Below are 15,612 nucleotides of genomic sequence, written 5' to 3'. Positions count from 1 at the left end.
CCAGAATACTTTTGCTTTTAAAAACATAGGAGTGGGATACAGTGGAATGGGAGGAAAAAAACAAAACAAAAAAAACAGCAAGTGCAACGGTCAAAGATGTTCGTCTAGCGCACAACGGATAAGCAGTACAGAAAATGCATTCTGTGTGAACGACTTGGTTACGGAGAATACAAATTTTTATTTGACAGCCCTACAAGTGACTGAGCACACTATGCTGCATCAACTGTCTGTTGGCTGCTTGAAAGTGTTTCTCAGCTGAGATGATGTGGGTAAGAAACGAAAAAGCTGACATATACATACTGCAAGATTCAAGCTGCTTGCTGAAAAAAATACTTGTCTCAACCACATAATTTGTTTTAGCCTCTAATGACACTTAAAATAATTCTGGCTTGTGTTCAAAAATTCAAGGGAAACTACAAAGATAGCGACGTGCATATATACTGGGACTAGGGGTGCTGCAATATACCGGTATTGACGATAGCCATCATATTTTAAAAATTAAATACTGATAATATCGTGTTAATATTACACACATATAATATCAAATTATCCAGCAAGAAACAGGTGTATAACCAGTAGCAAGTAATCAGTAATTCACCAGTAACTATCTCGTATTTTGAGTGTAATTTATTGGCCAAAAAAAAGAGAAAACACTAAAAGACAGTAAATAGGGCTACACCTATCTCCCGATTTGATACCATCACGATACTTGGGTGCCGATACAATATGTATTGCAATTTTTAAGAATTGTGATTCTACAAGTACTGCGATTCGATATGGCGACGTATGTTTGCTTTTTTCTAGACCATGGGGAAAAGTTGAATGATACACTTATACATAACGGTGCAGGTCATATATCCGTAGATGTCTCTCTGTCTGCCATTTTTCACTTTCTCGTGTCAAAGTAAGAGATATGATATCATGTAATACTCACTGATACAACACATATCGCTCTCTCAGTGCTCAATGCTAGAGATTTTTCCCAAAAGGTTTGATTAAAAGATTAAAGATTTGGCCCAGATGGGCCAGTGGTTCAAATTTTTACTTGCCCTTTCAAAATTTTCAAAGGTTGTGACAACAAAAACTACTAGCCTAACTCATATAAATTTCAAATACTGTTAAAGACAAGTAAACTGTCAGTAATAAAATAAGAACAAATATTGAAATTACGAGCAATAGCATAAATACAATAGAACAAACAAATATAATAAACACTGCTTTTCATGTTTTTCAGGTAAGAAAATGAATGATCAAATGTAAAACAGGACTGCCAAGTCTTCACTGTATAAATTAAATATAGATTAATCCTTATTAAAGATACAAAAGTCATTCACTCAAGAGCAGTAAGTGATTTTCTTTCTTTGTCCTTTGTTGTTTGATTAACATTAAAACAAAGACAGCAGCAGGTTTATTAGGCTGCTGTCACTTTAAGAGCTGCACGGATCCAATATACTGTTACACATGCGTTTTATTTCTCAACTGTTTATGTTCATTTAAAATAAAACAAATTATGTTAACTAGGATACTCGCTGAGACCGGCCTTTTTTGACATCATTTTGTGTGAATACGTCCGTTCAATCACAAGACAACGTGATAGAGAGTTTAATTCAGCATTCACACACTGTCTGAGAAGCGCCATTCTGGGCGCATGCTTTGGATATGCGCACACAAAACTTCTCATACTATTGAATTGAGGTTTCTTTCGCGTGTTCTTGCACTTGAATATTTAAATAGGCAAGGCTTAAAAAAACATGTGCAAATCATAAACTTTCATGATGCAGCACTGGCCTGATTGGGCAAGTGACAGTTGCATCAACCCAGATAGCAAGCACATCTGGGCCAATTCAAGCTGAAATGCGGCTCAATGTCGGCATCGGTGAAAAGATAACGGGCCAGGGCCATGCCGACTGTACACAACACTTCTATAAGATTATAATTTTTTGACCATGATATTTGCATAGCGAACCTCTAATATTGTGAGAGCCCTAAATGGGACCCGGAACAAGTAGATATACACAATACTACATTTCTGAGCGATAATGATGAACCAATAAATAGTTTTTGGCCTATAACCAATTTAAAAATTACTATTTTGTCTAAATTAATTAAAAATAAAGATTACATTTAATCAAATTATCAAATTATTAAATTATTACATTTAATCAAATTATTGTGTTTTTAGGCATTAACTTAAATAATGCAGGGAAAAAAACACTTCTAATACTGGCTAATAATCAAACATGGTACCAATATATTATGCATCCCTAGAGGAGAAAAAAAAAAAAAAAAAAAAAAATCAAGGACAACTGATGACGAACTAATCATCTAGTATGTGCAATCCCTTTCCCACACATCGGACTGGTCATGTCAAAGTAACCATCAGCATTATTTACTGTGAGCTTAAAGAGAGCGGATACTCACGTTTTAATGTTGTCATGGTAGACTTTAGTATCAGAGGGCTGGTTGTACAGAGGCTGTAAAGAAACAGGAAATGGATGCAAATGAGTTAGATGAACACACACACACAGTCTATTGCATCAGAAAAACTGCATTAATTTCACCAGCTCACCAGCTCCACTTTTGGCCCGAGCCCTTCCAGTATCTTATGGGCTTCTTCAGCCTTTTTCTGTGACACAACAGAGAGAGAATGTTGGTAAAAGAGACAGATGTATGTCTCTGTGGTTAGATAGTCTGCCTGCTGACACACCACACTAAACGAACAAACTGTGCTCTCATTTGTTGACTGCCAGTTTTGATAGACACAGAATTGTGTGAAACTGTGTCTTTCAACAGCAGAAACAAGCACACAAACAATTTAAGCACACAAACAATTTATCACTCGTTTCTCCTCCAGGGTGCAAGGGAGTAAAAATAAACATGCCAAAAAAAAAAAAAAAATCATTTCCTGAGCTGCAATGTTCTGTCTGGGAAACGCCTCCATTACACAATCCCACAATTCTTTACAACCAAATCTACAATCTGTTTTTGTAACAGTTGCAAGCATTTACTAAGCATATGTGTTGTCTGTGTGTGTAACTGCCTCTTGATGGAAGCAGGAAGTTCAGAGATGTTCCCAAACCAGATGGAGTACTGTAGTTTTGCCTCACTTCCTTTATCTGTATTTCTTTCTCTCTCACCCTCTACACCTCCAAGTTTCAACTCATCTGTTCTCTCTCAGTTACAGTGCTCAGCTACCTTTCCTTCCAAAACAAGCAAACAAAAACCACCATATGCACATAACCGCTAAATTTAGGCGTTCAGAGTGCAAATGCAGACACATAGATACAATTTAAAATTTAGAGGGAGCAAAGTGAAATTACAAATCACAAGACATCACTGTGGCCAGTTGCATAAACATAGCGACTAAGTTTTTCTTACTTTTCGGATTCAAATTAGATCAATCTACCTTTTTGTGTAACTGACTGTCTTGAAGAAAAAAATTAGATGACTAACTTGTAAGACTAGTCTAAGCAGTTTATGGCATCGGCCACAGGTCTTGGCCGATCAGATGTCAATAAACAGGCAGAAACACAAAAAGCTTTTAGCATATCAGAAGTGACATCTTACAAGACCATATACAAGTTTAATGAAGATTATGCAAGACCTTCATAGTTCATGCTTTGTGTTTTATTATTTAGAGCCATATGTTCTTAGTCACATCACACTGTCAACAACAAAATGTAAAGAAAAAAAAAAAAGAAAAAAACTCTCAGGAAAGTAATTGCTCACTGTTTAAGCACACTCTAACAACACTTAAACATATGATCTATAAAGAGCACAATCCTCTAGGCTTCTTTGTGTGTGAGAGAGAGAGAGCGGGAGAGAGAGAGAGAGAGAGAGAGAGAGAGAGAGAGAGAGAGAGAGAGAGAGTGGGCAAAAGACACCATGTATAAATGTTCATACCCGGTTCTCATCATAAATGATCTGGACGATGCTGCGATGTTTGTGTTCCACAGGGGGCGGAGTCACTGGCTTTTCTGGCTCTACTGGCTTTGCTGCCTCCTCCTCCAGTTGTTGCTAAGAGACAACAAACATGACAATATATCTTAAACCCGAAGCCTAAAACAAGCATATAAACATACACACACACAATATAACTCACTCCAAAGTGTTAATGTCTCCATTCCCTGGCTTGACTTCTTTAAAGCAAGACTTATAGAGTACCTCAGGGATGATATGTTTTTGTAGGCCAACCCAGAAGTTAGCGGTGCACGGGTTCCCTCGATCGAAAGCCAATACATTTTTCCCATAGACTTTTAGAAAATCGCAAAAAATAAGCTCTGTGTTATGACACTTACATGTTTTGTCTATCAAGATAATCTTTACAAGTTAACACAACATATATACATCATTTAAGCCTAAATAAAGTCGTCAGATATAAAAAGCTAACAGTAGGCTATAAACAGACTACAGCACACCATGGTCGCGGATCAACGTCACCACCACCAAGCTTCCTCAAACTTTATTTAGAAAGCAACTTTATTTAAAAACATGCTCGCTAATTATGATCTGCGCTGCGTATGAATACTTATCCACTTTTTCATGAGCAATGCTGTCCCAATACTTCCCGCCAAAGGAAGTAGTCCCTTTTAGCAATTTGTTAGCAACCGCCGTTTTTAAGACACAATAAAGGTTTAAAAAATAATCACAAGTGGGTTATAACTGGTGTGTTTTATGTCATAGATCAAAACGTGAAAATATTTAGAGGCTTTGTTAACCTCAGACCTTATTTCAGGCGATTTAGCAAAAACCCATTCAAAAATGGGGCGATGGAACCGGAAGTCCTAAAATGCTAACTCGCTTCCAGGTTTTGCCTACAAAAACACGTCATCCCTGAGGTACTCTATTGCTTAGAAAAACACATCTCTATGTTTAAGTAGAAAAATTGAAGCGTCATTCATGTCCATAGCACAAATAGTGTGGGACAAGTTTACACTGCAAAGTTAAATACTTGGGTATGCGCAACAATAATAGTGATACTTGCCTCAGCAAGCACCACTAACCAGAGAGATGCATGACTACACCAGACACAATAAATCTTTCTCAAAGATGTGCAGAGGTGTAATATTGCATTCATACACATCCTCAACATATTTCCCCTGTGACATTCCTTCTGAAACTGCATTGCATAATTGAACTGCTGCTGAAGTGAGACTTATTTCATCTCCTAAACATGAGCGATCAAACAAAAACTGAAGATCAAGTGGTTGATAAGCAAGAAAAAGAAAAATTTGGTGGAAGAAAAAAAAAAAAAAAAAAAAAAAATATTTTAGTCGGACTGAGACTTTGACTTCCAGTCTTAATAAGGAAATGAGTAACAGTTTATTGGTTTTTCTGTTTTTCGTCATCATGCCAGAACAGAAGGGAAAGTACCTTTAAACAACCAGCATCCTAGTATCTCTACAATCAGATATTTTAGAAAACAGAGTGAGGAATGAATGTGTACACTTGCTGCTTCTGGGATTATCATGATGCAATCCTGAAGGATTTGGCATTGCCATCAAATAGAAAGAATAGTTGGCACAGACAAAGGAGTTGTGACAAGCCTCTCTCAGAAGGGCAACATTTCCCACAAGGCTTATGGATGAAGACTTAACAAAAAAAAAAAAAAAAAAAACAATCTGCAGTTAGTAGTGAGCACCAGTGTAAGGAAACTTTCCAATAACATGAAGCTCAACTCTGGGACGTGCAGGGAGAGAGTGAAAAGGTCAGCAGTTTTGGTTGGGATTTAAAAAAACAAATCTTGTCATCACATAAATAATGCCTGAAATAGTCATAAGCTCTTTATTTACAAAATGAACAATAGCATAGAGCTGAAAGCAAATAGTTCTTGAGCTGTAGCTGCATTAAAGTCTCTCTCTCATCTGTGTTTAGTGAGGCTACACACCTGTTTCTTTTTCAGTTTGAAAATCTGCTGCTCGACCTTGGCAATCTCACGGTCAACACGGTCCATGCTCTGAATCAACTCCTCTTTAGAGAGTTTGGAGGGCGACGTGTCCGCATCTTCGCCCACCTGTGGAACTCCACCTGGGGACGAGGCCTCCACCTTCACATTAAACGGTGTTTCCTGTCCCAGAAAACAAAAGGGAAAAGGAGAGGGAGCACAAGCATAAATAAAAGCCTTCAAACAACCATAACAGCCAATCTGGCCACAATAGTGCAGCTACAAATGAAATAAAAACTGAAACCTGTTTGTTTTATGGAATAGGGAAATGTTTAAATCTCTCACACTGGTATTCTTCTGGTATGTATGTACATTAATCACCTTCTTGACCTCTCCAGAGGCCCTGATGGTGTCCTGTATGGCATGTGGAGGGGCCAGTACGATGCCGGTGGGCTGAGCTCTTGTAAAGTGTGTTTCAGATACATTTTCGATGCGGGGACGCTTGGCCTCGAGAGTTTCCTGATCCTGCTGAGCTTGTACGGCATGAAACTGCTGCTCATAACCATGTCTGCGCTCCGGCGGCCTGCAGGAGACAAGATAGATGCTTCTAATTACAATTATTATGCTTCAAAAACCTCAGCACCAAACAGTATTACTGGAAACAACACAAAACAGTTAAATATCCACAATATTAGCTTTATCACAATTATTTGATATAAAAACAATTATTTGTGCACTTTATATTCCAAACACATATAGACAAAAAAAAAAAAAAAAAAAAAAAACTCCATTTCTCTGACATTTGGAATTAGGAGCATATTAAACAAAAGTTTCAGCTATACACAGAAACTCAAAAGGCTTAAGGGTTTAACAGAAGAAATTAGGACAGTAATACACTGTTATTGTACAGTAATATTCTTGTTACTAATGCTCAATTTTATACAAAATGCAAAACATTTGAAATATTACATATGTCATTCTACCTTGTGCAATATTTATTAATATGAATATTTTATATATGCAATATTTAGGCTAGGAAAGGAAATAATACATTTGTCAATGAAAATAAATGAGTGATGTCTCCAACTAAATAGCTAAATGCAATTATTTAATTAATTATCAACTGAAACGTGATAATGCTGCCAGCTCTGCATAATATTTCAAAGTTGTTTCCAAAAAAAAAAAAATATATATATATATATATATATATTAAGAAGGAGATCATGTATGGTGGGACAGATTTTATCCATATTTATTGGAGTGGGAGATTGTAAAATCTGTTGATATGATTGATTAATATCTTTACTCTGCTCACACATTCATCATGCTATCTTTAAATAAGGTAGAAATAAAATGAGGAACATAGCATTATAACTCAAGATGGGAAAAGGGGGTAGGGGCGGTTTTATCACCTCTCTGTCCCAGGGTGGAATTCAGACAGTAGTGAAAGTCTGCGGCGCTGCTGGTCCTGCAGGGGGGTACGGTAGTCGGGAACCGTGAACTCCTAAACAAATACAGACACACACATCAGATAGGAAACACAGGGCAAAACAAAAATCCATGGATGAGGGCTCAGAATCCTTCAAGACATGTGGGCAGAAAGACAAAGAGTGTGTACGAATGTGAGAGAAAGAAAGGGATAAAGAGATCAAGAACACACCAGAACACACTCATCTCCACTGAAACACACACACACACACACACACACACACACACACACACACACACAGATGCACATCTCTGTTCCTTCACAAATGTTCATTCAGTGTATGTTCTAGTAAAACATGCCATTATAAAACACACACATAAATCTGTCTTTAACACATTCAGTGCTATAGATGAGATGATCATATTCACTCTCAATTCATCATTAGGGCTGGGGTCTATTTTAGAACCGTTTCCAATTTTCCAAGAACCAAGGATTCAATAAGACATGCACATTTCGATTCTGCTTATCGATTCCTGTGTGCTCATTTTAATGTGTTTATACACCATTCAAACGCAAGATGATGCAAAAGAGAACTTAATTTGGGACTTGCACGCCATTTTCTCTGCTGCACACACATCTAAAGCGTGCACACAAAAAGCCACCTCATATAGTTCGCGAATACTGAACTGAGTTCTCTTTGGCGCCTTCTTGCGCTTGAATGGACAAATACACAATTATATCAAAATATCCTCGTAAATCAAGTTGGTTTTTTTCTTAAGTTGGTTTTCAATAAAAGCTGAGAAAACAAATGCATGTGTAATAGAACATTAGATCCATGCATTCGGTCTTAAAGTGACAGCAGCCTTAAATACCTGCGGTCATCTGTGAGTTTAAGGATTAATCTATATTTTATTTATAAAAAGAAAACAATGCAGTGTTATTTTAAAATTGATTCATTAGATTTAATTTCAACTTCTGTACATGAACTTTGTTCAGCTGTATTTATGATATTGCTAATTTCTTTATTTGTTCTTATTTTTTTAATGACTGATTACTTGTTGAAATAGGTTCAAATTTACATGTGTCTAGTTGTTTTTGCTGTGGTATTTTTGTTAAAATCACAGGCAAAAGTTCCTTGTAAGTGTTCCTTGGGCTGCTGATTTTTGTACATGGTATTCAGCTGCAACAGAATATTTTGCAAACCCCCCCTCCCCCCCAAAAAAAACAGAATAAATAAATGTTTGATATCTAAAAGTTTAATTATTATTTTTATTTGTTTTTTACCTTATTGGAATCGAAACTGGGAATTAATAAGAATCAGAATCAATAAGCAGAATCAGAATTGCTAAAATTTAAACAATACCCAACCTTATTCATCATACCACTAGAAAACCACAGACACTAGCAGAGCAGGACTGAGAGGAACTCAGCAACCGAAGCTGCCATGTGTGAGTCATTTCTTGAAGCTAGTTTAATGACTAAAGTTCAGTTAAAAAGAACCGGGCAAAATCAGGGCAAAAGACATTCTTTAACAACATCAAGTTAAAGAATTAATTCTATTAAAGTGGCAGTAAGTGTAATAGCGCTCCTGCATCACAATTATTCAGTGCAATACTACATACAAAACTAACCAGTCATGGGTTCTCTGAAAGACTAGTTGGTCTTATGGAATCCGTGACTGGCTATGTTCTTGTCAGACTCATTTCTTAGCATTTGTATTTTTGAAACTCTCAGTTTCAGAGAGCTCCCATTAGGATGTTGTCAGAATAAATGAAAAACATGCCCACAGTTCAATGTTAAAAATGAATACTGATATAATCAGACACAGTTTTTTATGGCTAAATGGTGACAATGCAATCACAGTTGTCTGTATTGGCTGTGGTACAACAGGATTACTGCAAGATCTGCTGGTATGAGGTCACCTCACTGAAATAGACAGACATCAGATTTCCTCAAGAAGACACTCACACTTTGTGACCATCTGTCCAAGAGATGCATCTAAACTGCTAACAACCTCAGAACAAACATGGTCATGTCCATGTCTGCAAACAGGAAATGTGTAAATAATTGAGTAATGTGAATAAAAAAAATAAATAAAAAAAAAAGAGAAAAAGTGCCAAAAACGAGAGAGAGAACAGCTGGGGTCTGTTTATTTCTGCTTCTCTAGCTCTGAGGAATGTACTACAGTGATACCCAAATTGATTTGTAACGTTGAGGCCCAGCCATTTCTGGCCTCCTTTCATCTGAGACAGAGGGGGATTGTTGGGGAAATAGAGAAACTAAGCTTACAAGCAATTTGCAGAGTAAAAACTAGAAGTCATTCAATTTCAATGAGAGTTGGTGATTTCCAGAGACATGAGCAGTAGAAACAATTGGCAATGAATTTACTTTTTATGCAAATTAGCAGACTTGCTTTACTTTTATGCCAATTTGACACGATGCGTCTACTACCAATAGGAGTGAAGATATTGAAGCAAAATTGATCAGTATCTCCTGAGAGATACTGTTGTTGAGTATAAGAAAGATGAAGGAGAAGTTAATGTAAAATCAATGTTCCACTGTTTACTGGTCCATCCATTAAAGGTAGGGTAGGCAATTTGTTTTATAAACACTTTTTGTCATACTGGTTTAAACTCTCTTCACATCCTGATAGCAATCAATAACAGAAGTGGTCTTAATATTAAAATATGTACACATATCTTCTGTGAAAAATCTCAGGACCAAAAAATTTTCATTTGGAGCGAATGCAATGACAGGATGTCCTACCTGCTTGTCAACATGTATTTCCATACCTCTGTGCACCCTGCTCACACAGACGTCACACGTCACCAGCGGATTCCGTAAGGCTAGGAGTGGGCAAGATTAGCCAAGACAAGATTAACCAGTAGAAATTTGTCAACCGGTAGAGATTTTGGACTATCGTCTCTATCGTGGTTACGCTCACGTGACATTGCTGTGCTGCGCGGTCACGAAAGCTTATCGTTTGCATGCATTTTTAAGCATTGCAGTTTAAAAACAAGTGGTTGTAAATCATTGAAACGCAATTGGCAGCGAAAGACAACTAATTTTAGCATACGTGCGCGCTCTCTGAGAGACTGTTTCTCAGCACTGTCACAACATGAAGTCACTGCGCATACAGTGCGTGAGGACTGAACTGAGTGTTTTTTGCCATCTAATTAGGCTTGAACAGTTAAATACACAAAACTATGTGTCAAAGTGACCTTGCATTTGCAAGTAAACAGAGCTATTTATGTCTTAAGTGAAGGTACAGTTGAGATAGAGAAGACATGAGTATAATGGATCGGTGCAGTTAGTCTTAAAGGGACAGCATCCAAATTTACCTTCATTATTAATGCTAATCAAACAACAAAAAAGAGAGAAAATCTCTCGCTGCTTGCTTTCGTAACTTTAATAAGAATAAATGTATAGTTATTTTACACAGTAAAGACTATGCATTGTTTTTTTATACATTTGATTACTTTATACATTTTATATAGTATTTCTAGTGCTTGAAGATTTTCAGGTCTATTTCATTTGTGTCTTTGTTCTATTGTAGTTTGTTTTCTTTGCTCTTTTTTTATCACCGTTAACTTGTCTTCAGTAAGCTTGAGACAGTTTTTCTAGTATTCATTTTTTAAATATTGAAAATGGTGATAAGAATTACGAAATTTCAAATGGTATGAAAAATTGATATCAAAAAACAACTATATTGTTATACATATCATTATCTTGATATAAAATTACTCATATCGTGATATAAGATTTTGGTCATATCGCCCACCCCTACGTAAGGCTATGCAGAGTTGTAGACAGTCAACGAGTGCCAAAAACAAACTGCAGCCGCCTTTTACATTTCCTCCTGAGAAAAAACAACAAGCATATGCTGCGTTCACGCCATGTCACAACCGTAATTATGAGATGGCAACCCGTGACGTTCTACACGGAGCTGTTTACATCATCAGACTCAGATTTATGTGTTTCTATGTCAACAAGATCAATGCCGAAATGAATCTGCAGCAGTCAGGTGGTACAAGTAAGAGCTTTGTAAATTGTTTACGTTCATTATTATTGTAATGTTATGTGCTTTGAGACATGAGGTAATTTAACGCTGTCTCTCGTCTCGTGACGTTTTGCAAACTCTGTTGTGTGTGTTCATGTGTTCTGGAGAAGGCGTGGCTTTGGAGAGTGCTCTGAAGGGAGGGTGGGATCTCATGCTTTCAAAGCTAGCTTGCTATTGCTAACCTCTCCGGAATTGCCTACCCTACCTTTAAATCAAGTCTCCCCAAACAATTTCAGTGGCTGAAAGAACTCTTAATAGGTACTCTATTCAGTGCCTGATTAAAAATAAAACTCCACTGCATAAAATATGCAGACTGGCTCTGACTTTTGGCAACTAGTGTTGACTCCTCCAGATTGCAAGTCAGGGTATAGTGTATTCGAGCCTTTAGTTTTTACAAGCTAACCGCTAGCTTAGCAAATGTTTAATTACGTTACAATTTATACATAAAAACATTTTATAATATATTAAGCCATATGTGTTTATGTCTGATCAGACATTACAAACAGTTTCCAAAACAATTTCCAAGGCAGACTCTGCTTATCAGGTGGACTGAATTGTCCATGAACACCAGAAATGCAGATTTTCAAAAATTATGGGCAGTTATGCAGCCAATCAATAACGTGAGATCATCCAGCAGTAGAAACTCCCACTACAGCCAATAATACATCCACTCTTTAGCAATAAAACCGCTGTACGTGTGAACAACCCAAGACACAGCACTTGTTATACAGAGGTGAACAATTAGGTGGGTTAGGTCTGGCTGTTAGAAGAAAGGAGGTAAACAGTGGAAATTTAAATTGAAAAAGTAAAAATTTGAACAACTGTCCCGACCAGACCCGACCCAACTGGGCCAGTAGAAAAAAATCCTTAGCATTGAGCCCTGCAAATACATGTCTAACTAATGTGGGTTTAAAACACATGGGTTGCTGGTATTAACATCCTACTGGTATTGACATTAAGGGATAAACAGAGGACGTATAAACCCCATCACGCCTGCTTCCTGTTTATACATTTTACAAAACACCTTTCTCGTTAAACTAAGGACATGTAATAGCTGTTTGCAGCAGTATATTAGGCATGCTCTGAGAGAACTGGTGGTGCTATTAGTCTTGTGGTTAAGGATCTGCACTGTACACACAAAATTAAACAAGTTAAGTCCAAAGCAGAAGCGATTCAGGAATAGGAAAATTACTGTTACATTTCTACTTCAGCACCATTCTTGTTATGTAGTTTGTTGGCAGTGTAACGCGCAGTGTAGGCAAAGGTGTTTGTGGTACTGACCGTCGGGTGGCGTGTGGAGCTGAAGGGGTACTGCACTGAGTGTGGTGGGTAACGGCTCTGCTCGCTGCTGAAGGACCCCTGGCTGGGGGGAAAGCCCGAACTGGACATGCTGCGGCTGCCTGGTGGGGTGCCGGAGGCTCAGACGGGGCCTAGAGCGCTGCTACTCAATCACGGCCTCAGCGATGGCATGATTGTGCTGTCAAACCACCTGAGGAAGAGAGAGAAGGGGGAACATTGAATGAGCAAGTTTTTAAAGGTCTCAGATCACAATGTGCGACCTATTGACTAAACATACTTTGTTTTACAGGAAGGATTGCCATGCAAATGTTCTACTTGGTTTTCCAGAAAAAGCGCTGGCATCCTAAAACCAACAAAAAAATGTTTCAAATCTTATCAAGCCCATGAGATTTCTAATGATGTCAATGATGCCAAAACTGGTTACCAAAGTTCTTCACAATTTGAATATTTAAATTTAATTCACAGATATATTAGTTACTATTGAATATTGCTGTGCTATAGAGAATAATGAAATTTCACCGCTATTGGTCTTGACTACTGAAATTTTGGGATGGTGACAAACCGTCAAGATGGTGTACATAAATGGAGAGTGATCTTAGATTTACTCCACTGCAGGCTCCTTGAGTTGTGAAGAATGTGAAGGGTTGTTTAGCCTCAATGTTAAAAACAACTGCAGATAGGTAGAGCCATGGAGCATTGAGTCATTCTTGAAAGACAGATGCCACATGGTGCAGTCATTTTCGCTGATGTGCTTTGTGTCATCTTTGTGTCAACCTGTCTTATATTTGATGACGTTTGCATCATTAATTTTGTTACTTTCATGTTTGTTATTGTAGAGCTGCCTGGAAAAAAAATTCTATTGTTTAAAGCAGTGTAAAAATAAAGACTTGACTTGTTGCCTAAGCACTGGTATGCCAGATGTCATATGCATTAATGCATGTAAAAATGCACAGAAACTAAAGGATGGCTCATTTTTATGTTTTTCTTCTTCTGTTAAACAGAAAGGTAGAATAATACACAATGTAATCTAATGGTAACATGGACGTGTGCACAGCATTCGCTGACTCAGTGCTGTCTCTTGATGTAATGTCTTGTGAAAGCACACCTGTTGACCTTAGGCTCAATGCCGGTGCTATCTGTGCCTGGAAAGCATCCATCTCTCCTGACACCCGACACGTACCAGCAAAATGCAACAACAGAAGATGCAACCAAAGGCTTCAGTGGTTTCAGTCCACAATCTTTCCATTATCATAGACAAACTTTAAACCCAATAATAGTTGAGCTATTCCGGTGACCCCACAAACACTTCTATTTCTCCATTCAAATCAATGCATTACCATCAGAGCAAATGCTGGACTGTTCAATACAGGTGCAAGTATTACCATTTTACTTAAATATTAGTAAAGCAAGAACACATTTTTTGTATAACCCTGAAATAAATGTGTTCAGTTAAGATTTTTTTCATATCAGGTCAAAAGGTCAAGGGCATTTATTTGGCTTTCAGAGATCACAGGTCACACTTCTGTACACACTAATAAGCTCTGTCCCATGTACCAACACGAGAGTCTGTTTGCATACCCAAATCAGTCAGCATGAATCTCCATGACTGGAGCTGGCTGAGTGCTCCTCCGTTCAGAACGTTAGCAGATGGGATTTTCCATACACACTTCATAATGCTTATCTGTCAGAGCCTGAACAAGAGCACAGCCTAATCAGGAGGAGATACAGCAGACCTATTATTTGATATGTCGACACTTCACTTTTATACCTTTTGTCTCTCTTTCATCAGGTTTAACCTGCTCCACCATTTAATTGCATCCATTCATGCCATAAATTCGACCTAGGCCTGTCACGATTATGAAATTTGGCTGACGATTAATTTTCTGTTTTAGGGCTTTGACGATTATGACTATTAATGAGATATATGCGTTCATTTTGCCCCAATCCAGCACAAAGCCATTCTGTTTGATTTGTAATAAGACAGTTGGAGTTGTGAAGAGTGGAAATGTCAAACGCCACTATGAAACAAAACAGACATTTTAGTCGCTTTTCCACCGTCGGGCTGAACGGTTCTTAGAATAGTAAGGAATGGCTCCAGTTGTGTTACCACTTTAGCCTGGATGATTACAAAAACTCTTCTCGGCACGGTTGTCTAACCGTGCTGGTAGAATTCGTGAAGTGACGTCGCCACTCAGGATTGGTCACTTATATGTTGCCTGGCTACCAGTTTTTCTGTAGCTGACTGTGCTCTATTTGAGCGATGTAAACACAGTAAATTAATTGTTTTGCCACTTTTGCACTTGTTAATGTATTTTGAATGCAAAAGGCACTTTATTTTTTCAAAAAATTAGTTGATTTGTTATGCATGTTTATTAAAAACAAGTTTTGTAATAACTAGAGAGGCAGCGATGTATCGGCCAACAATAGGTATCGGCCGATAAAAGCTATTATTATCACCATCTTCCTTAGTTATCTATATATAAAAAAAAAACACTATAGAGGAGCTTAGGGTTAGTTCAGGGTTAGTTCATCCAAAAATGTCATTTATTACTTACCATCATGTCGTTCCACACCCGTAAGACCTTCGTTCATCTTTGGAACACAAATTAAGATATTTTTGATGAAATCCGAGAGGTATATGACTCCTCTATAGACAGCAATATAATAAACACTTTCAAGGTCCAGAAAGGTACTAAAGACATTGTTAAAACAGTCGACGTGACTGCAGTGGTTCAACCTTAATTTCATGAAGCAATGAGAATCCGTTTTGTATACCTTACAGGTGTGGAACGGCATGAGAGCGAGTAATTAATGACAGAGTTTTCATTTTTGGGTGAACTAACCCTTTAAAGCAACTGAGTCACAGTGCGCAGTGAGCATTGAAAAGTCACAAAACGAAGAATTGTCGAGCGCACAAATCCTAGTGTATATCTGTCCAAC

General features: G+C 37.6%; 1 protein-coding gene across 14 annotated transcripts in view; it reads right to left on the bottom strand.

The window, feature by feature from the left end:
- The window catches only part of ncor1 (nuclear receptor corepressor 1), an 86,789-nt gene that overhangs the window by 63,530 nt on the left and 7,647 nt on the right, over positions 1-15,612 (bottom strand). For all 14 annotated transcript variants that reach the window (XM_051895629.1, XM_051895639.1, XM_051895630.1 and 11 more), the window contains exons 2-8: positions 12,655-12,862; positions 7,297-7,388; positions 6,266-6,467; positions 5,888-6,067; positions 3,904-4,017; positions 2,570-2,626; positions 2,422-2,474 (exon numbers count right to left, since the gene is read on the bottom strand). In XM_051895629.1, the coding sequence (XP_051751589.1) occupies positions 2,422-2,474; positions 2,570-2,626; positions 3,904-4,017; positions 5,888-6,067; positions 6,266-6,467; positions 7,297-7,388; positions 12,655-12,762 (806 nt within the window). In that variant the 5' untranslated portion in view covers positions 12,763-12,862. The remainder of the gene's footprint in view (positions 1-2,421; positions 2,475-2,569; positions 2,627-3,903; positions 4,018-5,887; positions 6,068-6,265; positions 6,468-7,296; positions 7,389-12,654; positions 12,863-15,612) is intronic.

The sequence above is a fragment of the Ctenopharyngodon idella genome, chromosome 5 (assembly GCF_019924925.1).
Source record: "Ctenopharyngodon idella isolate HZGC_01 chromosome 5, HZGC01, whole genome shotgun sequence".
NCBI classification, from domain to species: domain Eukaryota; kingdom Metazoa; phylum Chordata; class Actinopteri; order Cypriniformes; family Xenocyprididae; genus Ctenopharyngodon; species Ctenopharyngodon idella.
Note: the sequence above shows the minus strand (reverse complement) of the source record. Positions and strands in the feature narration are given on the sequence as shown.